At 51.5% G+C, this 23339-nt stretch overlaps 1 protein-coding gene across 11 annotated transcripts in view; it reads left to right on the plus strand.

Annotated features, from left to right (window-relative positions):
* Positions 1–22557, plus strand: part of RUSC2 (RUN and SH3 domain containing 2) — a 63137-nt gene extending 40580 nt beyond the window's left edge. For 8 of the 11 annotated variants that reach the window (XM_071731842.1, XM_071731837.1, XM_071731835.1 and 5 more), the window contains 11 exons: positions 3598–5676; positions 8546–9328; positions 9824–10024; positions 11231–11374; positions 12940–13016; positions 14983–15157; positions 16114–16219; positions 17240–17286; positions 18807–19770; positions 20417–20590; positions 20909–22557. In XM_071731842.1, coding sequence (XP_071587943.1) covers positions 3705–5676; positions 8546–9328; positions 9824–10024; positions 11231–11374; positions 12940–13016; positions 14983–15157; positions 16114–16219; positions 17240–17286; positions 18807–19770; positions 20417–20590; positions 20909–21089 — 4824 coding nt within the window. In that variant the 5' untranslated portion in view covers positions 3598–3704 and the 3' untranslated portion in view covers positions 21090–22557. Of the gene's footprint in view, positions 1–2689; positions 2973–3597; positions 5677–8545; positions 9329–9823; positions 10025–11230; positions 11375–12939; positions 13017–14982; positions 15158–16113; positions 16220–17239; positions 17287–18806; positions 19771–20416; positions 20591–20908 lie in introns of those variants that run through there. The other 3 variants (XM_071731843.1, XM_071731845.1, XM_071731846.1) reach the window with 3 other exon arrangements.
* Positions 22558–23339: the final 782 nt, after the last annotated feature.

Below are 23339 nucleotides of genomic sequence, written 5' to 3' on the forward strand. Positions count from 1 at the left end.
TGTAGCAGCAGATGCTCTCAGTATGGAGAAGGCAAAGAATTTTGACATTTGCAAATAAAAAATAAAAATGGCTGTTGTACTGTCTAGAGGCAGAGTGCTCCCTGCCTGCACCCCTACCTTGCACTGCCGTGACATACTTTGGGATCATTGCTGGATGCTATGTTTGTTGTTGTATGTGTAGGACTGAGCAGGATTCATCACTCTGTGGGCCTGTGCTGTTGCAGGTGTTAAATAAGGATTAACTGATTTGGCAAAAAGTGTTGAGGTATAGACTGCCTAACCACATCTGCAAACGTCCCCTTGCAGAGGGGTTCCAGGGTTTTACAAAGAGCCAATCAGAGCAAGAAGAATCAGACGTTACTCTTCTTCCTAAATTTTATGCCTCAGTATCAATCCCAGCCTACCAAACTCTGAACAGGAAGAAGGAGGATCCTTCTGCAGTCTTCCAGAGCTCCAGAAGGAAGAATCAAGGGATGGTACAGCCAGAGAGGATGCTCTGTTATTGGGAACTGAATAATTCCTGCACTGGCCAACCTCCCCGTGTCCGTAAGACAGGAGGAAACTAGGAAAGGTGTCCCAAGAGAGATAGGAAGGGTATCTAGGGCACCAAAAAGTCATACATGACCGCAGAAAGCTGTTAGAGTAGCTCCCAGCAGGAGCTGGCTGTGTGCCACCTGTGATACTGGACCTCAGAGGCTTGTGCTGGGAGCAGGCTGTGGTTGCAGGCAGAGTGGGCATCCGTCTGCTGCAGCATCTGTGACAGCCAGTGAACCACAGTCCATCAGGGGAGCCTGTGCTACCACTGAAACCAAATAGCTGGACAGAGTTGCATGTGGCAGCCAGAGCTCCAGAGACAGCTGGGAAATGGGTATGTGTCAGCTCTCTTGACATTTTGCTGTCAAATGTCAAAGTGTGCCTGTGCAAGCCTTGTCCTCCCACAGCAGCTTCTGCACTGGCATGAAGTGTGTGTTGCTCAGCAGGGCTTGTCAGCAGATGGGTGCTGCTGCTGGGAGCCAGCCCCAAGCAGCCTTATCCCAGAGGAGAAGAGGTGCTGGTGCTACAGCAGTGAAGTGTGCTGTGGTCATGACCTGCACCCTCAAAATAATGCATCACACATGGTTGCTTTGTGTCAGCTCTTAAAATACAGCAAAACGTTGTGGAGAGATGTGATCCAAGCATTGCCATAAGCTACAAAGACTGTAACAAGGGCAGGTGGGCACTGGGTGAGAAGCTTTTCTCCTATGTTTATGGAAGGGGGAGACAGGATAAATAGGTACTTCTGTGACTATATATACCATCCATAGCTCTCAAGGTCCAGTGTGAACACTGCCCCAGCTCTTGAACATGGCTTTCAGCAGATGTGTGTGCTGGGCACTGTCAGGAGCTGCTGGTACCCATGGTACCAGCAATCTTGAGTAATGCAATCTTGGGAATCCCTGATGGGAAAGATCGCCTCTCCTATCATGCTGAGGACAGATCCATTCCTTTCAGAGGCTGTGGGAAAGAAATCAGAGTCTTCTCAGGCAGAGGAGTCACTGAAAGGGGAGTGAAGGGTGATACAGGCATTAGGGAGATGATAAGTCAGGGAGAGTTTAGACTCCCACTGTAGTCCAGGTAAATGTGGTCCATGTTGTCCAGGCTGACCCTCATGTAGGTCGCATGATAATCTCCACTAGAGTTCACCAAAAGACTTCTCTGTTCGCTAATGCTGGTGATAGCATTAACTTTTATATCAATGGGTCTTTACTGTAAACATTAGATCCATTTCCATCTTTGTATTTTTTTTCCTGCTAGCATCATCCTATGTCTGTGAGAAGCACTACTGTGCATGGAAGGAAAGTACTTTTTGATAATTTCTATTTAGCATCTTTTAATTGGTGATCTTACGCCCTAAAGCTGAAATAACTGAAGTTCCTCATCTTTCTATGTAACCGTCTCATTGCTTACACTGTGTCTAACTTCATTTATCTCACATTTTTCCATATCCTTCCTGGGCTCCCATGTACCTTTTCAGGTCTCTTCCAAATGTATTATCATCCTGTAATCACAAATGCAGGGGTTAGGAAGGCAAAGACAGACACTGGGAATTTTCCCTTCTGGAGTTAGTGTTATCAGCAGACCCAGGGCCCTGGACTCCAGAGCAGGATCTCAATATGGAGTGCCAGGGTTCTGTGAGCACTGAGGATTCCTGGATGTGATTTGGGATATACTTTGGCAGGGGGGATGGGTTCAATGCTCTCCAGAGGTCCCTTCCAACCCCTAGCCTAGCATTCTCTGAGTGCTGACCAAGAGTGTTTAGGCCAGGGTTTTCAGAACAAGTGGTGGGTCTATGAGAACTCTACATCATTTTTTAATCCCTCAGGATCATCCTTGATTACTGTTGTTTTTTGTGGTTTCTCCTCTCTTTGCTGGCTTAGCTGCTCACCCATGCACTTCTCCACGTTGCCTTTTCTGATACGTACAAGAGAAGGCAAGAGGGAGAACCCCTCCCCACTGTTCTGGAGATGCTTGCAGGTTTGACCTCTGGGTTGGGTGGAGAAGGAGGAATAAATGTATGACCTGCTCTCCCATATCAAATGTTGGTGAATGTCTTTGCTGGCTGTATAGGAACCAGCTGGTTGCTGAGCACGGGGAGAGTGGGGCTCAGTGTCCTGGCTGTAGCACTCCTGTGGCTGTGGCAGCCATACTCCTGTGAAGTGCAGCAGGTAGTAAGTTAAGTGCCACAGATAACGTGTCAGTGTCAGACAGCTGTGAGACAGGCAGCCCCAGCCACAAGAGGAACCAGTTTAAACTGGGGCTTGACCATCAGGAAAGGATCAGCAGAAGGCAACGTGCTGTGTGGGACCTACTTAACGATCAGCAGTGATCCCCATGACCCCACTGAAGTAATCTGCTCTTTTTCACAGGAGGGGCCCTTGCTGTGCATAAGTACTTGCATACTTCTACATTCTCCCCTGGTGCCATTGAAAGAGGTCAGGGCCTCATGGGTGTTTCTTGATTTTGGAGTGGAATGGTTACTGCTGCTTTCCTGTTCCAGTGTGTTACTGCTTTCCAGTCTCAGCCTGGACTTGTGTCTCGCTGGCATTGTAAGGTCTGGTAGTGCTGTCTAGAGTGTGGTTCTTAAAGGAAAGTTAGGGGTACTTAAAGGCAGCCAAAGATACAGAATCCATCATGGGAAGATGGAGTGCCCTCATCAGAGCAAAGCACTTCATGTCAGAACTCGTGCTGTCTGCACATTTTCCTGTGAGCTTACAGTGCCATCTGTGGTGAGGTCTCCATTTGGCCCAAAGCCTGTGCAGCTCTTTGGTTATTGGAATGAAGTCAGTAGCTCACTTCAGATAAGCTTGAGAGGGGTCAGTTGGAAGCACCAAGTGTTTTTCTGGGAGTCTGCAGGGAGGGAGATGTGTTTGTCTTACATTCTTTCTGGAAGAAGGACAACTCAGGATCTTGTACTCGGGTACTCGTGCCGACAAGGACCAGTCTGTTTGGTCCTTCGTCCATGTTGGCACATGAAGTCTTCAGTCAAACCAGGAATGCTCTAAATATTCACTGCCTTTCCTGAGAGGTGACTTCCCTTGTGTTTTTGTCTCTCTCTAGGTATCTAAATTCCTCCATGAGAACTGTCCTCTGGGCTTCTCATGTGCAGCCCTACCTGTCCATGGGTAGCACCAGCTTAACTGATGTCCTGAAGAGCATTCCTCACCATGGATAGTCCACCCAAACTGACTGGTGAGACGCTGATTGTCCATCACATTCCCCTGGTGCATTGCCAGGTCCCTGATAGACAGTGCTGCTCCATGAACAAGAGGACCAACCCCTTCTGCCAGCCAGAGCTCAGCATTACACGGACCTCTGCCCTTCCAGACAGAGACCTTTCACAGACTGACTCCTTGGTGTACAGCAGCTTTCTCCAGACCTCCGAAACCTCAGCTGAGGCCTCGGACAACAAAGAAGGCAAAGCAAGGGATTTGATTGCCCCCAGTGTCAGTAAGCGACACAACCCTTTCCTGCTGACTGAGGGTGAAGACCTCAGCATCTTTGGGGATGATTTGGGTGAAAAATCTTTTCACCTTCACAACTCACTTATGTCTGGCAAACCTCCCTTTCATCTGCATGAGCTGGCCTTGCCCCCTTTCCACCTTCACGACTCCAACGACATTGTGAAATCCTGGAACATGGCCAGCAGGTCCGGAGTGGTGGATGGGCAAGAAGACAAGATCAGCAGTGATGACATCCAGAAGAGGAACAATGCCAACAGGTGCCACCAGGCCTCAGAATGCATGGAGCTGGATGAATGCAGCTGCAATCGCGGCAGCTCCTCCAACTTCTCCTTTGATGTTGGTGACCAGGAGTGGAACCAGAACGCGGGTGAACCGCAGAGGAACCAGGATGCCCTGCACAGCCGGACATGCAGCTGTTCCAGCTCAGAGCTCCAGCACTGCCGGTGCTACAGTTCATCAAGTCAGTCTGAAGTGATTGACCAACAGATGGGCTACATCAGTGACTCTTCCTGCAACAGCTCTGATGGGGTTCTGGTGAACTTCAGTGCTCTCTACAACAAAATGAATAGCCATTCTCGATCCAACCTGAATTCTGCCAACCTGTCCTGTGACTCTTCCTTCTGCAGCCACTCAGACACAGGAGCTTTTTACCTGGATTTGCATTCATCACCCACTGAATCCAAGATGTCTTGCGAGTCTCATCACCCAGAGAGTTCAGGGAAGGTGTGTGGGTGTCAGCACTCCTCCTCACCTGTCCTTGATGCTAACTGCAACTCCTACCACCTCCACTGTGAGCCTTGCACTTCAGAGAGCTCAGACCTCACTGCCTGCTTTCAGAGCCAAGCACGGCTGATTGTGGCTACTCAGAATTATTATAAGTTAGTCACGTGTGACTTGTCTTCCCAGTCATCCCCCAGTCCAGCAGGATCTTCAATAACTAGCTGCTCGGAAGACCACACCAAAGGTAGCCCTGCCCAGCCCACTGAATACTATCTGTTTAGAAGGCCTGACCTGAGACAAGAAGAAAGCAATGTGGAGTGCAATGAAGAGGAAGCAAAGGCAGAAGCCACCAAGAACATGATCGAAGGTCAGGTCTACGTCAACGTTTCACCACCTAACCTCAACACAAGCCGGCAGCGCTCCAGAAGCTATGATCAGAACCTGGACAGGAGCCCTGGCAGCAGGCTGGGCTCCTTGGAGCGCATGGTGAGCTGCCCAGTCAAGCTGAGTGAAAGTCCAGCAATACCCATCCAGAGTTCCCCACCAAAGCGAGTGACATCTTTTGCTGAGCTGGCTAAAGGCCGGAAAAAGAATGGCAACTCCCCACCACTCCGGTCCAACGGTGATTCCTCCTTGGAGTTCTCCCCTATCCCTGAGACACAACGGGATTGCCCAACCTTCCTTGAAGAAAGAGCTCGCCGCAGCCAGAGTCTTCCACCCATGCCCTTCATCAATGGCCTGAACCAGAGCTGTGAGGGCTTCTGTTTGAATCATGCTTTTGGAGACAGCCAGGCTTTGTGTTCCACCAAAGACTTGGTCTCCAATGAGAATGTCCCCAGTGGGCATGGGGCAGGTGAGCAAGCCTCTCTCTCCCTGCTGAAGGCAGCAGATGCCAGCTTCTCAGGTGGCTCTGCCAGTAGCCACGGACAAAGAGATGTTAGAGCCCGAGCAGACGGTAAGGAGCCAAACAAGGCAGAATGGATAAGTTAAAAGAAAGGCTGCTCTTTGGGACATAGGAAGGTGCACTAGGGGATGGGAGATCAGTGCCTCTGCAGTTTCTTTCCTGGTCTGCCACTCCCAGGGACAAAGCCCTCTTGGTGCTTATTTCAGAGCCAGATCAGTGCAAGTGTCTTGTTCTTTGTGTTTCTAAAGTCTCTTCGGGTCTTGTTCAAACCTCGCACATTGTGTAGGGGAGAACATGACATTAGCATTTGGGGTTAGCATTTGGGGTCTGTGCATCCTGGGGATTGTCTCCCTTCCAGGGTGTTGTACTCCCCTGGTTCTTGAGAATCAGTTCAGTTCTGGGCCCCTCACTACAAGGAGGACATTGAGCTGCTGGAGTGAGTTCAGAGAAGGGCAAGGAAGCTGGTGAAGGGTCTGGAGAACAAGACCTGTGAGGAGAGACTGAGGGAATTGGGAATGCTTAGTTTGGAGAAGGGGAGGCTGAGAGGAGACCTTAGTGCTCTCTACAACTGTCTGAAAGGAGGTTGTAGGGAGGTGGGTGCTGACCTCTTCTCCCAATAATTATAAGACCAGAGGAAATGGCCTGAAGTTGCACCAGGAGAGTGCAATATTAGGAAGAATTTCTTTACCGAGAGAGAAGTCAGACATTGGAATCACCATTGATGGAGTCACCATCCCTGGAAGTATTTAAAAAATTTGTAGATAAGGCAATTCAGGACCTGCTCTAGTGTGCAGGGTTGTACAGATGTTGATAAATATATTTTACTTATTGGGAGTGGATGTTGGCAGTTGGACATGATGACCTTAGAGGTCTTTTCCAACTGTGACATTTCTGTGATTCTGTGATTTGTCTGCCTTTAGCCCCTAAGACAAATCTGTGTGTGTCTCCACAGCAGAGACAGGGAGGGGAACCATTGAGGATTTTTTAGTCTTTCTTCTGGTGAGCTACATGGGGCAGAGCTGGGGAGGGAAGAGGCACAGCCAGCAGCCTCATCTCAGTGCAGGGACAAGGAGCTTGCAAAATCTCTGCTGGAAAATACAGCGTAAGTTCTGCAGAGATTAGTTCTGCATGTCTCTGTGGCCATATCCTCCACAGTGCACTGTATTGCAGAAAAAAATTCCTGTGGAAGGTAATTGTCCTAGATACCTCTGCAGAAAAGCTGCTAATGCAGCTTAATTGTTTTCCACCTTGATGTTACCATCACTTGTCCTGGTGAAGAAACTATGCAGCAGCCCCATCAGAGGTATGGCCATTTCTCCAGCATGGCAGGAGACCTCTGCCCTTTCCAGTTTTTGTACCTGCTTCACAGGTAAGAGGCCATCTAAAATGGAGCTCTGATCAGACTGCTGAAGTAGATAACACCTAGCATGCCAAGGACCAGACTCCATATAATGCCCTGAAGATTTCTAGTAACAAATAGGAAGAACATACTGTTCGTTGCCATGTCAAGTCTGGGATGGATTTTGCCCTTTGGAGCAAGAGTTTTTAAAATACTGTCCTGTTAGTTTATTGAGCCTTCAAGGTGTGGTTGGTGTGGGATGGCAGGGAGGACAGGTCTCTGCTGTGAGAAAGCAGGGTAGGAGCAGCCCTCTTGGTTCTTTGCTTGGAAGGAGAAAGAGCTGACAGGGCAGACAGGAGGTCTCAGGGCAGTATATGCCAGCAGTTCTTGCACCCCTTGCTGCAGTCTCTTCCTCTGCACTGTGATGGCAAGGCAGGCACTAGTGCTGTGCACAGTGATTCAGTGGCTGGAGATAGAGGCAGAGCTGCCTCCCACCAGCTGAGAGCAGCCTGCAAGCCTCAGGGGTCTGCAAAAGCACTAGAGAGAAATCAACCCCTTGCTAAAAGATTGTTACAGGCAGGAAGGAAGGAACACTAGGGCTGTGCTTGGTACAGGTCTGCTGTGCCCCAGGATCTGCTGTGGGCTGGAAGAGTTGTGGGGAGACAAGGCAGGAGGTGCCAGGCTTTGCTGGGATGAGGTGGCTCAGGGATCCCAGTCAGCCCTGTGTATGCATCCAGTGTTGAGTGTGTTGTGTGCAGTGTGTGATACTTCAGATGTGTCTCTTGGGATAGTGTGGCCTCAACCAGGGTCTGGAGGCATGCACGCATAGGAGATCAGCCCAGCACACTCCCTGTTGGTCATCTTCTGGAGCCAACCTGCCTTTTCCAGGATTGTATGCTCTTCTCATCCCACTGTGGTCCTGATTCGGTTTGGAACACCCTGCTTGGGTGTGGCACAGGCAGGTGGATGAAAGGACTTCTGTTCTCAGAGGTGGGACAATTACAGGAGAAAGAGGAGGGAGAGAGGAGGGGAAGCTGTGGCTTTTCTTTCAGCACTGAGTGTGATGTGGGATGCTGAGCTGTGGTGCTATTGCATGCAGTTACTGTGCTTGGCTGGGTGAGTTCTCAGCACCCTGTGTGGTGTGAGTGTCCTTTGGGGTAAGAAACCTCACTGTACCATAGTGCATTGGGCCAGTTGTTGTGGTGCTGCCTGTGCAGAGGCAGGTCCAGGGCAGGCACTTGGGGCCACGGCTTTGTGCTGTCCTGGGACTAAGGGATGGGGAAGGGATGTGAAGCTGATGACCTTACCAGGAGAGACAAGCTCCTAGTGCAGAGCTCTGCTCTTCCAGGCAGCTCTCAACTGCTGGAAACTTCATCTGAGGCCACGTATCTTTAACTGTGCTCATGCTGTGTGTAACCACTCGAGACCTGAGCCACTCTGCCTGTGTCACTGGCCACTAGCTCATCCTCTTCCTCCCTTTTGCAGAGAGCCCGTGCCCTTTTGTCTGTGTTGGGTAACCTTTTGCCTGTGTTGGGCTGACAATGACCATCCCTCTCTCTGTCTCCCTTTCTCTCCCTGAAGGTGGTGGCACAGACAGCAAGCCTGTGGTGCGCTACAGCAAGGACCAGCGTCCCACCACTCTGCCCATCCAGCCCTTTGTTTTCCAACACCATTTCAGCAAGCCGCCCAAGGCCCGTGCCCTGCACAGCCATTTTGCCTCCAGCCTTTCCCAACTTTACAGCTTGTCCAGCCATCGGCCTGGCAGCCAGCAGATCTCTTCCAATTCCCAGTCTTCAGCCACCTCGGCAGAGCCGTCGGGAGTGGCGGGGAGCCAAGCTCCCGGCACGCTGCTGACCCAGCGCTCGGTGGATGGAGCTGCCTCCCGCAGTGATGGCTGCAGTAAGAAGCCTGGTCCCGAGACAACCCGGCCGTCTCCCCTGGGGAGTTACTCTCCTGTGAGATGCAACGTGCCTTTCTTCCAAAGCGGGGACTCCTCTTCCTCACCCACCACCGAGAGAGCTGGAGAGAGCCAGCCCCCCAGGAGCAGGTCGTGCCCCATCTCTGCCAGCCTGCTTCCTGCCAGGTCTTCCCCTGCTCTCAGTGCCGTGCAGCCCTCCCAGGCCACCAAAGCTGATGCCCCGAGGCAAAAGGAGAACCCCAAGCCAGTTCCCAAGAAGGCGGTGCCGCTGGAGCCAAGCCCACTGCTGCCCGAGTACCAGCTGCACAGTGGGTCCCTCCTGCCCCTCTCGATGGGCAGTATGCCCCTGAGCAGAGTAGGAGGCCATGCAGATCCCCACTGGAGAAGTGGCAGTGAGACCAGCAGCTCTGGTCCCCTGAGCAGCATGGGAATACGGCCCCTCAATGGTAAGTACCCATCCACCAGGACATCCTCCATCTCCCCGTGGCTGTGGCTGCTCCCTGTACCACCATGCTCACCCACAGCCACAGCCTGAGGCAAAACTGCATCTGGGTGCTGCAGTGCCCAGCAGCCACTGCCATCACTTTGCCTGCAAAAGGAACTCCTGCTCTAAGATCATGTCCCTCCAGTCCCAGCTCCAACACTATGTCCCCAGGGAGGGCAGTGTGAGCTGCTGATCTTACAGCTCTCCATGCCAGGTGCTTGAACCCCAAAACTGCTCCCTCTGTCCCCATAGCCACGAGGCCACCCAGGCTCCTGCCCTGCCACGCTGTGGCCTCCAGCTCCCTACATGTTTGTGTGCTAACGACCTGAAACACTGCTGGACTTTCAACTAATGTGCTGTCTCTCTTTTTCTGTCCTTCCTCTTCCTCATCCTCCCTCATCCTACATCCCCTCCACATCCTCCCATCTGTTTGTGCTCACTGCCTGCGGCATCCTAGCGAACCACCTCTCCCCCCAAGCACTGAAGTGGCGCGAGTACAGGCGGAGGAACCCCCTGGGTCTGGACCATGTTTCGGGGCTGCCCAGCTTGGCAGGCAGCCTAGACCGCAGGCAGCAAGAGCCTCGGCTGAACCAGGGGAACCCCAACTTTGAGCTCCCTGGCGCTCTCAACACCAGCCATTTCCACTGCAAACTGAACGGTGCGCATCACCTTGCTGCTGGGGGACCTTGGGTGGTGACCTCGGGGATCAGGTTCAGTATTCCTTGGGGCTCAGGTTCAGCCTGGCTTGATCACTCCTCTGCCTGCTCCAGGCAGGAGGGGATAATATATCTGCTCACGGTGGGGCTGAGGAGCACAGGAGAAGGTAAAAATTGCCATTGATTGATGCGTACAGCCTGTAAGGAGCCTCAACTGAGAGCAGTCCTGTCCACCTTTGAGCTGGACTGAAGGGGAAAGTGAATGGCCCAAGAGCCTGTGCAGACCTCAGGAAGTGCTCCTGGACTTTGTCCAGATTGTAGTTCATGTTTCACACAGGTTGTAGTTCATGTTTCACACAAGAGCTGTAGCCCTTGGAGATCTTGTGTCTGTATCCCACAGTGTCTGCCCATGGCAGCATGCTAAGAGTAGGACTGTAAGCTCTCATGGAGCAGTTGGCAAAGCTGTAAGGTCTCTGTCTTCTCCATGCTCTGCTCTTAAGGTCTTCTTTGTCTTCCAAAACCTGTGCAGGAAGGGGTGAGAGGCACAGGCTTTGGGCTCTCCAAGAAGGAGAGGGAGAGCATTCCTCAGGCTAGCCCCAAGTCATGGAGGGAGTTTCACAAAGTTCTACACCTAACTCTGCCAAAATAAACTGCTTCTCCGTCCCTCCTTCTTGGGAAGATGCCTATCACATAGCTGGAGAATAAACCAGATATAAATTGGGCACATGAAAGAGCTCCTGGAGAAGTCACCCCATGAAAGCAGGGAACATCCCAGGGGACAGGCCAAAGACATGTAGTTTGTTGCCTGTGCCTGTTGACTGTGTGTGACAGCTAGGGATTCTCTCTGTGCTCTACGTTTGACCCCATTTCTGGGGCTGTCTACACAGCATCCCTGAGAGCCTGGTGCAGGAAGGTTTCCCTTAGCACCACCTATGAACCTCCCACAGCATCCTCCAGTACCCACCAGCCCCCACCAGCCAGGGTGGAGCGAGATGTTGGGTGGGCTGTAGTGTTGAACCATACAGGCTCATGTTGCAAACCATTTCTGGGAGAGCAGTGTGCCTGTGGCCTTGCTGCCCCAGTCTTGGGCAGCAGGGCTGAAGACTGCTGATGGTGCAGGTTGCATCTGGGAAAAGGAAATGGTGTGGGAGAGGCTTTGATATAAGGGCTTGGGGCTGATCCTTCTTCCCCCTCTCTTGGTCCTGCAGGACAGTCTATGAGGCAACTCCAGCTTACCTACACTGACTTCTTCCCTGACTACTTCTCGCTAGCAGAGAAGCCCCCTGCTGAGTTCTGCCTCTCCCCAGATGGCAACACAGAGTCTGTCTCCATTGACTTGCTGCAGAAGAAAGGTGAGTACATGGGTCTCCTGTGGATGAGAGTGTGTGGTAGCACAGGATAAGGTCTGTCTTATCCCATCTTTATAGACATAATGGTTTCTTTCCCTGCCCTTTTCTACTATAGCATCATTACTGTGTCCTTGGACTGATGGCTTTTTCCACTTCAGGTTCTTGTGTTTTCTACACATTATGTTTGAGCTGCTTGTCCCAGGAAGTATGGTTAGGAAAGATCTTAGGTCCATAAGAAAGATCAGAGAGAGCAGGGGAAAGGAAAGGAGAAAGGAAAGAAGAAGGGAAAGGGAAAAAGAAAAGGGAAGGGACAGGGAAAGGAATAAAGAAACACTCAAAGGCAGAGGGGGAGAGTGAGAGAGAGAGAGAGAGAGAGAGAGAGAAAGAAGAGGAAAGTCTCCACCCAGCGGTCCAGCAGCATCCCACTGGTCTTGTGGCAGAGAATAAGGGGGGTTGATGGTCCTGTCCTAAAAGAGGGTGAGGGATTACAGTATCTCTTCCTTTTATGCTATTCATTTCTTGCTGCACCACATCCACTGGCCAATTGTGGCTCATCCTGATTTGGTCTGAAAGGTTCCATGGAGTGGAATTGTAGTTTGCAAGTTTCCATCTGCTTCATCAGCAGAATTAACAATTTCTGGCTAGGTGTTTTCCCCTAATTGTCTCTCCTAACAGTATCCAACCTTGGCCTGTCAAAGAGCTATTTTTTCTCAAATGACTTCCCTCTTACCTCTTCTCAAGCTGTCTCTTCACAAGCTTTTCAGCCTCCCCTCCGAGCTCTTCTCAAGGCTTTCAGACTGCTTGAGACAAAGGCACTTATTACAGAGAGAAAGCTTAGAAGATAAGAGTAGTACCACTTGAAGGATTCTGTGTCATTCTTTTTCCTGGGGTGGTAGGCCAGTCCTATGCAGAGCTCCAGGCAATGTTTCTTTCCCACCTTGTTTTGTTCCCACCCCATTTGCTAGGGGTGTGTAGTCCTTTCAATTGCCAGTTTGTCATTTGGAGCAAAGCCTGACTGGAACCTCAGATGGTGTCATTTTAGAGGCAAGGGATGTGCAGAAAGGTTTCCATACCTTTGCCAGCTGTGTGTTGGTGATTACTAGATGGTAGATCTTCCCTCCATTCTGCTTCTGTTTTTATATCATACTGATGTAGATGTCAGATTACCCACTGCTGACTTGTTGCTGAAGGTCATTCCTCAGCTTGCCAAATGTGTTGCTTCTGCCCTGCTGCTCTCTAGCATCAAAACAGCAAAAGACTCACTGCCTCAGATTCCATATCTGCTCCCTCAGGGGGTGGTGTGTAGAGGCAATGGTCCCTGTCTCTTGAGAATATTGACAGTGTCTTATGCTTCAGCCACCTCTAAAGGTTATCCTACTGTCAGGCTGATAGGAGGAACCAGCAGGGACATATCTGGTGAAGATTTAGGAGGGCATGTTTTTGTCAGAGAGGACTCATGCACTGAAAAGGGCTTGAAATGCCCCAGCCTGATTTATTCATGATGTGTCTGGTCAGGGTCTTTCCTAGAAGTCCCTCAGACAACTCTCTGACTTGGCCTTCCCCTCTAGGTCTGGTGAAGGCAATCAACACTGCTGTTGACCTGATTGTGGCTCACTTTGGAACCAGCAGGGATCCAGGAGTGAAGGTGAGTTTTGCTTTCAGCATGGCTTCTCAACATCATGAGTGACATGGAAGGGGTGGGAAAAGGTTGCCTCTCTGTCCTATTCCAGTCTAAAACCTACATTTAGCCCACTGAAGGTAGCAATATTGAGAACAAAACAAAAGTGATGGGACATCATATAGCAGACAGCAAAACTGTGACAGTTCTTGCTGCATGACACTGGGAGCACTAAAAGATTCGATTTAAGGGAAGATGGGAAAAATACAGGGAAGGGAAACACGCTTAGTTCTACTAAACACACAGGAATAATGTCCAACTTGGGCACTCTATGGGTCAAAAGCAAATAGTTTGGGAGAGTATTTAGGGGAAGTATTTTATATATGTTTGCTTTGGTTTGACTCTTATTTACTCTACACATGGCTCTTTGTGAGGGAGTACTAGGCCAGCAGGGGTTCTGGTCTGGTGCAGTACAACAGCTCTTTTTTCCATATTAGTGGGGAATTGTGTCTCCCTCCTGCACCCATCCCATGACAATGCAATGTCCCCAGTCCCTTGATGTGTCGCAGGGCCCCACAATGATAAAAAAGTGCATTAGTCATTGCCCACCTGGGGCAAGCAGGGCATCCCCTACAGCCCTTAACACGAACCCACTAGCATCAGAGTACATCTCAGTTGCCTGTGTCTTTGGCCTGTGCTCCACTCATCTCCCATTTCTGGAGCAACACAGAAACAGAGCAAGCTTGCTTCTGTTTGTACCAGCCAGCGTTGGCAGCCCTGTGACACCCAGCATGTTTGTAGTGCCACCTCTCAAAGCTAAAAGCTCTGCTCCATCCACAGGGACTCTGGGGCAGCAATGTGACACTATTTGGCTATGTCAGCTGTCCTGGAGTACCATCCCCAAAGAGAAACCTGTCTGGGTCAGATTCCAAGCCCATTCACTCTTATCTCACAGCCCAGGGTAATTTGGCCCTAATTACCATTGCTGCTGATGCAGAGATTGTTGTGCACTTAACCAGAGCTGTTAGGATACCCACAGCTATTTAAGGCCTCACTATGAATTTCCTATTCTTGCAGTGTTGGTTTTGAGAATAATTGCAGCATTCCCCTATTACCTTACTTACCAGACAACGCTGTGGTTCTGACCTGGGGTTTCATTATGCATCAGTGTGCCAAGGGCTGACCTGTCAAAAGGCAGCACCCATCCCTGATGCTCCCATGCTGAATGGATCTGATGGGATTATGCCTAACCCAGAAGTTCAGGGCCTTTGTGGACCTATGCCAACCGGCCAGTGTAATTCCAGCTCAGCTGGTAAACTCTGTGCCCTGAACACAGCAGCCTGGGACCACCAATATGACTCACAAGTCCTACTGTTGATGCCTTCTGATTGACACTTTGGCAGCTCAGAGACTGAATGCATCAGAATATGTCCCTGCTTTGCAGATGCTGGGCTCTTACATGCTTCCTCAGCCTGAGCTATGTCCCTCCATTTTTCCCTCACTCTATTTATAGTAATCCCTAGGAATTATAGCTCTGCATGTCACTGAGTTAAGTGATCCTTAACCCCTCAGTGCTGGGAGTTACTCTGTCACTTGCAGCTGCCTGCTTCAAAAAACAAAAATATTTACAGGAGCAGAAAACTTCTCTACTCTCTTCTTCCTCCAACAGAGCAGCCTTGTTATACCTGTAAGCAGAACTAGATATCCTTTCTAACTGGGATATCATCTTCCCAGGCTGGGGCATTTTTCTCCCAAGCTGTTGCCTCATCCCAGCCTGGAGCAGACCTCGCAGGGATCAATCCAGAAGTGTTGTATGAGGCAGCAGGGGTGAAGGGGAAGAGTCTGCCTGCTCAAGAAGGTGCTGAGCACTATCATAGCCTGGATAATGCCTGCTGGGTGTTTGTAGTAGACAAGTGGGGCTGGACTGTTTGCATGCATCTGTACCTTGTAGATCAGTTGCCAACACTTTTCTCTTTTTCCTGTTGTTGCTTAGGCTAAACTTGGGAACAGCTCTGTGAGCCCCAATGTTGGGCATCTCATCCTGAAATATCTATGCCCTGCTGTCCGGGATATCCTGAGTGATGGGCTCAAGGCTTATGTCCTGGACATGATCATTGGCCAGCGGAGGAACATCCCCTGGAGCGTGGTGGAGGCATCCACCCAGCTTGGTATGGAGGGTGTGCAGCAGTGCCCATTGCTCTGCCACACCCCTGTGCTGGGGCTGGGAGGTGCTGGGGAAGGTTGGCTGTAAAGACAGGGATGCAAAATAGTACCCTGCTTCCTGTGCAGAACAGGGTGCAGCTTGACTTTCTGTTGCAAGAGATAGTGAGTAGTGAGACAGCCACTACACTATTCTGCCCAAATATTTATTGACATTTCTGCTGAAATATCCTACTTCTCCTGCAAGAGGCCCTGGCGTATGAAAAAATTAATAAATCCCCAAACAACTGCACTTCTTTCCCCTCTAATTTTTCAGGGTGTTTCTAGACCTTCATCTTCAGCCCTGTAAAGCTGCTGTTTAAGGCAGAGTTGTGCTTTAGACTCATCTGTGAGAAAATTCTCACACATGGATGACTTGGCTCAAGCATTCCCACAACACCTGTGCTCTCCTGTAGTACCAGACTGCACACTGGATTGTGGCAGTGGCTACCATCCAGGAGAACTCCTCTCTGAGGTTACAGATGGCAGGGCCAAACAGATTTCTGCATCATGAAGAGCTTACATCCAAATCTGGGAAGGCTTCTAGCCTGTTTCTGGCAATTCTCCAGTTCTGAGGTTATCCCTCTGATTGCAGATGCCCCAAATTATAAACACCCACCACAATATTCTGTTCACCTGCCAATTTTGAGTCAAGGGCTGTGATTGTCCTGGAAGTGTGGGAGGCAGGTCTATGTGGCATTGAAACTCTTCCAAAGTTTTGGAGTGGCAGTCTGGGACAGGCCACAACCATCTCCCTTGTGGAGTGTAAGTGTAGGGATGGAGTGAGCTCATCTTGTTGATTGATGGTGGGGCAAGGTGCATGCAGGCACCCAGCCATCTACTGCCTAACTTGGTGCTGCTTTCCAGGGTGCTCTTTTGGCTTTGCTGATGACAACTAATTTCAACATTTTGCTTCTCTTCACAGGCCCCTCTACCAAGTTGCTGCACAGCCTCTATAGCAAGATCAGCCAGTACACGGAGCTCACCAACCACACCATGAGGTTCAACGCATTCATCTTTGGCCTCCTCAAGTAAGCAGTCTCCTGGGGTTGGCTGCAGGTCACTGTTCAGGGCTGGCAGCAGATGCTGGTCCGTGGCTGTAGGCAGGCACAGTTGCCAATGAAAAGGCTTAAGAAACCTGGGAAGCCGTTCCCCAGCTGTGGGTGAGGGAAGGAAGAAGCTGTCTGCCTCAGGGAACTCCATAAGGATCAAAACCTAATCTAGCAGGTTAGGACTGAAAAAAAGGTGGCTGTAGCCCATAGAAGAGCATTGTCAGCTTGTTTTCGTCCCAAAATATGAGGTGAGAAGAGTCTATCTGTCAAGGTTCATGACATGCATAACTTTCTTCTGAGAGTCCTTGCTTAAATCACTGCTTCCTGGGGCTGCAGTGCGCCCCAGTGCATGAGGCTCTGAAGAAGAAATTGCCCTGACTCAAAGCTGCCCCTTCCAAGGTTGGATAAGTGGTGTGCACACTACATTCAGTGTTAAACTGAAGAAGGAAGTGGTGCAGAAATGAGAGTTGCTAGGATGGGGTTTCATAACTCCTCTTCACTGGTGAGCAAGAGCAGTGGCAACAAAGTCCCCAGGACCTCCAGATGTTGGGGGACACCTACAAACAGGAGCAAGCTCTGCCCTGCTCCCCACTCTGAGGCTGGTCCAGCTCTCCCCTAGTGCCACAGGATGCCAGCACACTTTGGGCCAAGCCTGCAACAATGGTCTCACGTTTGCGGATGATTTGCCTCTTCCCTGTGAGCCCCTCTCAGCAAAACTAAGCTCTGCCGAAGACACAGGGGCTAAACCATGGTGAGGAAACTTCTGGAAACATGGTTGTTGCAAATGCCTCGTGTAAAGCAAACTGGATGGATTTATGACAGGTTGGGTGACTGTAGATAGTGCGTTCTGATGGGGGTGAGCCACTGTCCTTTCACTTGGTATTGAGGCTCACGGGTTCATGCTGTGTAAATGCCATTTTCTAGCCACCCTTATTCTTGTAGAGCAGCTAGGATGAAGGGTGTGAATTAGTTTTGATATTTTCTTTCTCTTCCCTTCAGTATCCGATCCTTGGAGTTCTGGTTCAACCACCTCTACAACCATGAAGGTAAGAGCCTGAGGTCTGTGGGCTGCATAAGGGGCCAAATTCTGCACAATTGCAGAGCACAGATGTGTGCTCTGGGACACACGTGTCTTGTTGGTCTCTCAGCCTAGGCTGCTCCCTCTGCTCTGAGCTGAAGGACTAGACTTTACACAGTCCCAGTGTATGTGATGCTGGAATGCTGCTCAGCTCAAGGGAGCAAGGTGGAAGTCAGAGCTCTGTGGAGCTCCCTCAACCTGTGCCTGGCCAGCCATGCCATCCCCAGCTGCACCTAATACCCAGGGCTATCACTTCTAGTGCATATCCTCAGTTTACTTGCAAGAGACAGATCTGGCCCTCTTCAAAGTTTTGCCTTCCCTGCCCAGTACACGAGAGCTTTGTATAGCTGGAAATGTGCATACTTAGCTGAAACCCTTCAGGCATGGGAAGTGCCAAGTAAAGGAAAACCTTCTGACAAACCAAAAGCAGATTTTAGTGGATGTATCTGTTTTTTCAAGCAGAAATGATTCTAGTGCAGCATGACCAATCTGCCTAATGCCTAGCAGCAGCACGAGTAAGTGCTAAGTGCACCCTTGACCTGCTGGATCCTCTCAGAGTGCTGCTGACTCAGCCTGTGCCCAGCCCAGGGCCCCAGCAAGACCAGCCCAATATCTTCTGGCAGGTTTGGAAGGTGACAGCAGACACTTCCCAGGCCTTTGTGTGCAGTCAGCACTTCTCTGTGGAGCAGAAAGGAAAGTAGGCTTGCCTTTGTACTGAGCAGTGTGGCAGGAGAAAGCACCCTAGGGTTTTTTCTGGAGCAGAGGACCATCTTTCAAGCCATCAATAAGGGCTGGAAGTGTGAGCTGTATAGCTAGAACTGTCACAATGATAAAGGCTAGGCTGAGGAATTGGAGATAAAGTGTGAGTCCTGCCCATGGTGAAAGTCTGTTATGTATCTGGGGCCAAATGGCCGCAAATCCTTTTCCCAGCTTTCTCCCTGGAACAGAGACCTGACAACAAATCTGGGTTGGGAGTTGGGGTGGAGGAGGGGAGGCACTGTTGCTGTCATGAAATGAAGTGAAGGTTAAATACTGCAGGCAGAAATACTAGCCCGTTTTCTGTCAGGATCCTTAGCTCAGCCCAGCCCAACCAGATCCCTGCATTCAGCTGTATTCAGCTGTCCCTGACAACCTCTCTGCAGCGGACTGGTCCTGGCCAGATCTGCAGCTCCCTGTTAATCTCCAGGAGGTGTTGAATCTACATGTGCCAATCTGTAGATGCTCTTTATTTGCATGGTATTTTTTGGCAGAGGTCATCCTGGTGGATAGACTGGGTCCTGGCTGCAGGTGCAGCCATTTGCCTAGAGCTCACAGAGCATCTTGGTCCTTCCTGACTCAGTGCTGAGCCTTGCAGTGCAGCCACAGCTACACCAAAGCTGTCACCAAAAACTAGTGACCAGTTTCTCTCCCCATAGCTTCAGCATCTTCTTGATGGCTGGGCAAAGGTGGCAAGGGCCTCTCCTCTAATCAGTCTCTCTTGCCCTGCAGATATCATCCTGGCACACTACCAGCCAGTGGGCTTCTTGTGCCTGTCTCATAGTGTGTGCCAGCCTCTTTTTGAGGAGCTCCTGCTCCTGCTCCAGCCTCTCTCCCTGCTGCCCTTCAACCTAGACCTCCTTTTTGAGTACCACCTGATGCAGATGGGCAAAGAGCAACAGCAGCAAAAGGAGCTGCTGCGTGTGAAGCAGGACCTGCTGCTCTCTGCACACTCCACCCTGCAGCTGATGCGGACACGGGGCAGCAGCGAGGATCCTGATGGCTGCAGCACCACATCTGATGCCTGCAGGGGGGTTGCCAGAGATGGCACACCAGGGCTCAGCCCCCAGAAAGATGCCAGTGAGAGGGTCAAGGGTGTGGGGGCCTCCTGCGGTGATGGTGACAGGGAGGAAGAGCAGAGGAAGGTGCAAGAGAGTGCGTGGGAGGGGAAGAAGGACAAGCAGGCTGGCTGGTGGTACCAGCTCATGCAGAGCTCTCAGATTTACATCGAGGGCTCAACTGAAGGTTCAAAGTTCACCCGCTGTGAGAAGAAGAAGAAGGATTTGAATGCTGTGTCCAAGTCAGTGGAGACCTGCAAGGCACCACCCCCTCGCGAAGGGGTGGTGGAGGGTGCAGAAGCTTGCCCTATTGAGGAGGGTACCTTGGAGGAGAGGCCCAAGGCTGCCAGCAAGCCAAGCCCTGAAGCTGTGGAAGAGTCTTTGGAAAAGCCCCAGCAGGTTCTGGTCAGTGAGGAGGTGAAGGAACGAAGCTGGCCCTTCTGGATGGGCAGCCCCCCAGACTCGGTCCTTACAGAGCTGAAGCGCAGCAAGGAGAAGGGGGCTCAGCAAAGAGTGGGTGCAGCAGCAGCCCCTCAAGAGGAGAGCAGCACCAGAGCATCAGAGGACAGCCAGCCCATCAAGTGGGGACACCTTTTTGGGTCCAGAAAGGTGCAAAAAGAGCCCAAGCAGCCTAACAGGTAAGAGGAGGGATGGTTTGGGGATGGGAAGGGACTGGTTAACCTGGAGTCACTGGAGGTGGGAGTCAGGCCAATAGCTGACCATTGGGCTACGCCGTGGTAGTACATGGATCGTGTGAACAGAGAAGTCTGTCACCCCTTCCCAGCCCTTCCAGCCTGCCTGCCTCAATTCCTCCCATACCACTGTTGCCCTTGGCACCTCCTGGCATTTTCTCTTCGTCCTGAGCTCTACCACTGCATCATCTCCTAAGCCCCATCTCTGGGGGAGGGTTCCCTTGTGCATGGCCTCCATCATCACTTCCTCCCTCCCAAAAGCATGTACTGAGAACATAGAGCCATCCCTGATGCCCACAGAAGGTGTGGAGGAGGCAGCAACTTCCCCTGAGACCTCCAGCTTCCCCTGAGACCTCCTTGCGTCGTTTCTCCATCTGTACCCTTCTTTTATAGACTCTGGAAATGTCTTTCCCGGTCTAGACCATCCCTGGAAGATGCTGAGCCCTCCCCACCCAGAGAAATCCTGGGGACTGCCGTGCACTTTTGTGCATGGAGCTGGACCTCTAAGGCATGATCTTACCATGAGAGGGGCTGTTCCTTGCCCTCCAGGTACACTTCCCTGCCACTACATGCTTCTGTCTCCTTCTTGCAGGTTGCCCTCTGGCTGGCTGAGCTTGGACAAGTCTGTATTCCAGCTGGTGGCCCAGACAGTGGGGGCAAGCATGTGGAAAGAAGCAGCTCCTGAGCTGGAACCTCCCCAGCCAGAGCCACCTGAAATGCCCCCCAAGGTGCGGGCAGCCCGGGGGCTGTCTCCACACCCTCCCTGGTGAGTTGCACCCTGTGGCTGTCCTGCAGATGCTGGGACATAGTGGGTTGGGGTTGGCATGGCTTTGCCCATTGCAGTTCACCTGCCTGCCTTTGTACTCATGAAGCAGGGGATGATTTGGAGCCTGATGTGATGCAGCTTGTGCGTCCGTCCACTCCCAATTGTACAATTAGCAGGCAGGGAGGAGCTGGGGGACAGCTGGGAGCCTGGCTGGGGAAGTGGTTTTCTTGCTCTCCTGTGCCTGCGGTGGTCCCTGGGCTTCAGTGGTGTGAGTGTCCTGTGTTGATGTAACCCTTCCTTCCCTCCCTCTGCCTGCAGTGAGGTGAAAGCTCTTTGCCATCACATTGCCACCGAGGCAGGACAGCTGAGTTTCAACAAAGGGGATATTCTGCAGGTCATCTCCAAAGTGGATGGTGACTGGCTTCAGTGCAGCCTCGGCTCCGAGAAGGGACTGGTGCCCATCATGTACGTCACCCACCCGGAGGATGAGGACTATTGATATGGCCAGGAGGCCAAGCACAGTACCGTGGGCTGCTGAGGCTTCTCTGGGGAAGCCCACCCTGCCAGAGGAACAGACACAGCTTCTTGCTAGTTTCTTACCTTTCTTGCCATTACAGAATACAGTAATCGTAGGTGGTTCCTTCTTGCTCCTCCTCGTGCAGCTGCCAAATGCCAACTCAGACCCCCCGGGGTCTTCTGCAAGCTGCACCTCATATTGCCAGGCATCACCGTGCATGCAGCCACACTGGGGACTGCCTGAGCCCCCTCCACCCCATGCCATCTCCAGCACCCGTAGGCCATGGACTCGTACATAGCAGGAACCCAAGCAGTCCCTGCCGGGGTAGTGCTGCCCCGGGCTCAGTTTCATGCTGGAGGGTGCAGAATGCTGGCCACCCCTTCCTCGGAGGTGGCGGTGCAATCTGCAGCCTCCAGCATCCCTGGGACCATCAGCCACAGGGGTGGGAGCACTGTGCATGGGCAAGGTGTCTGCAAGGCTGGGCTGATGGATTGCATCAGGGCTTGGTGGGGGGACTGCAAGGTAGGCTCCCCAAGTCTGGAGCAGGCATGTGTTAACACATAGCAGTGGTGCCTGGTGGGTTGTAGCAAGCCGAGTGGACTGACATTGTCATGCTGCAGGGCTGGGGACTGTGCCTGGCCATGGCCAGGGGAGGGGGACAGGGGATGTGTGTGTGTGTCTGGAACTGAAGAGTGCATGGGGTCATGAGGAGGGCTCATGGATGTTCAGTGTTATGAAAATCTGGGATGGGTAGTGCCACTCTGTGCAGAGATGGGTGATTTGGGGGGTGACCCCATGCCCTCTATGCTGAGCAGCGGGCAAGAGCTTGGGAAGCCCTGGGATGCTCAGTGGAGGGGGGGTTGGAGGGGAGGGGATGAGGACAAGGTCCCTGACTGGGCTGGGGATGTTTTTTGGAGTTGGGGGCAGTGCTCCTGGTAGGTAGTTCAGGGGGAGCTCCCAGAGGGAGCTGGGGAGGGAAGGGTGGTGCTCCCCTTGCACAGGATTTCTGGTCTTGCTGAGCAGTGCCAAGGGGTGGTGGGGGGGGGTGGGGGTGGGGGGGAACAAGTGTTGTGCACGAGCACAAGGGGCTGCTGGGGATCCTGGGGTCCTCTGTAGAGGTAATGCCAGTCAACCCTTTCCTTGCCATGTTCATGCTGCTTGCTGCGGTGGGGATTTTCACCTGCCTGTCAGGTGGGTAACAGTGTTAACAAAAGGCCATGGCACTGTTTGGTGCCTTGGCCAGGTTGACACTGCTCGCAGCATCATGCATGGGCTGGCTTCCCCATGGTAAGGGGTCCTGGTCTTGCAAAGTTACCTCCTGCTTGTACATCGCTTAGCAGATGCTGCACCATATTTAATTTGTATTTCCCCATTAGAACAAGGTGTCTCGCCTTTATTTATTTCTTTATTTATGATGCATATTAATAAAAAAGGTGCTGATTGAGATCCATGTGATGAAGCCTTGTGTTTTTAACCTCGTCGCTGGGAGGGGTCTGAGGGTTACCTGTGCTGGGACACTGCACTTCAGGCTTTAACCCTTCCTCCACCAACACCTGACCTTCAGAAGGAGATAGTTTTCCCCCAGCTCTCAGACCTGTCAGTTCAAGCTGTGGGGACTCCCATCACATCATCAGGTGGTGGCATGTCTCCGGGAGACACTGTTTGAGGTTCCTTGTCACAGCTTGTGCATGCTGACAAAGGACCAAGCAGGTTTTAAACAGAAGCTGAAACCATTTCAGCCTGGCATCAGCTTCCCCGGGGTGCTCCAGGTGGTGGCAGCAATGTGTCTGTAAGAGGAACACAAGCAGCAAGAGGAAGTCCTGTGTAGGATGGAGGGAAGGAGGGAAGGAGGTGGCTAAGAACAGGGTTGTGGGACTAGGACTCAAAGGTTGGGACAGCCTGTCCATGAGGTTCAGTGGCTACAGGTTACTCACAAAGAAGGACACTTAAACTTGGACTTGCACAAGCATGGGACCTCCAAGCCCAGCAAGAAGTGATCCCCAAGAGCCCATCCCTTCCTCTTGCACCTCAGCAGCTCCCAGGAGAAGGGAAAAGCTTTGCTTGGAGCTCCAGCCTTTGCTGCACCACACTGGAATTTTGTTGCAGCCATGTGGACAAACAGTCTGCAGTGGTGGAGTGAATCAAAACAGTTGAGAGAAAAAAAAAAACCAAAAAACAAACAAAAAAAACCACAACAAAAAACAAAACAAAAAACAAAAACAAACAAACAAA

Source organism: Heliangelus exortis, chromosome Z (genome assembly GCF_036169615.1).
Source record: "Heliangelus exortis chromosome Z, bHelExo1.hap1, whole genome shotgun sequence".
NCBI lineage: Eukaryota > Metazoa > Chordata > Aves > Apodiformes > Trochilidae > Heliangelus > Heliangelus exortis.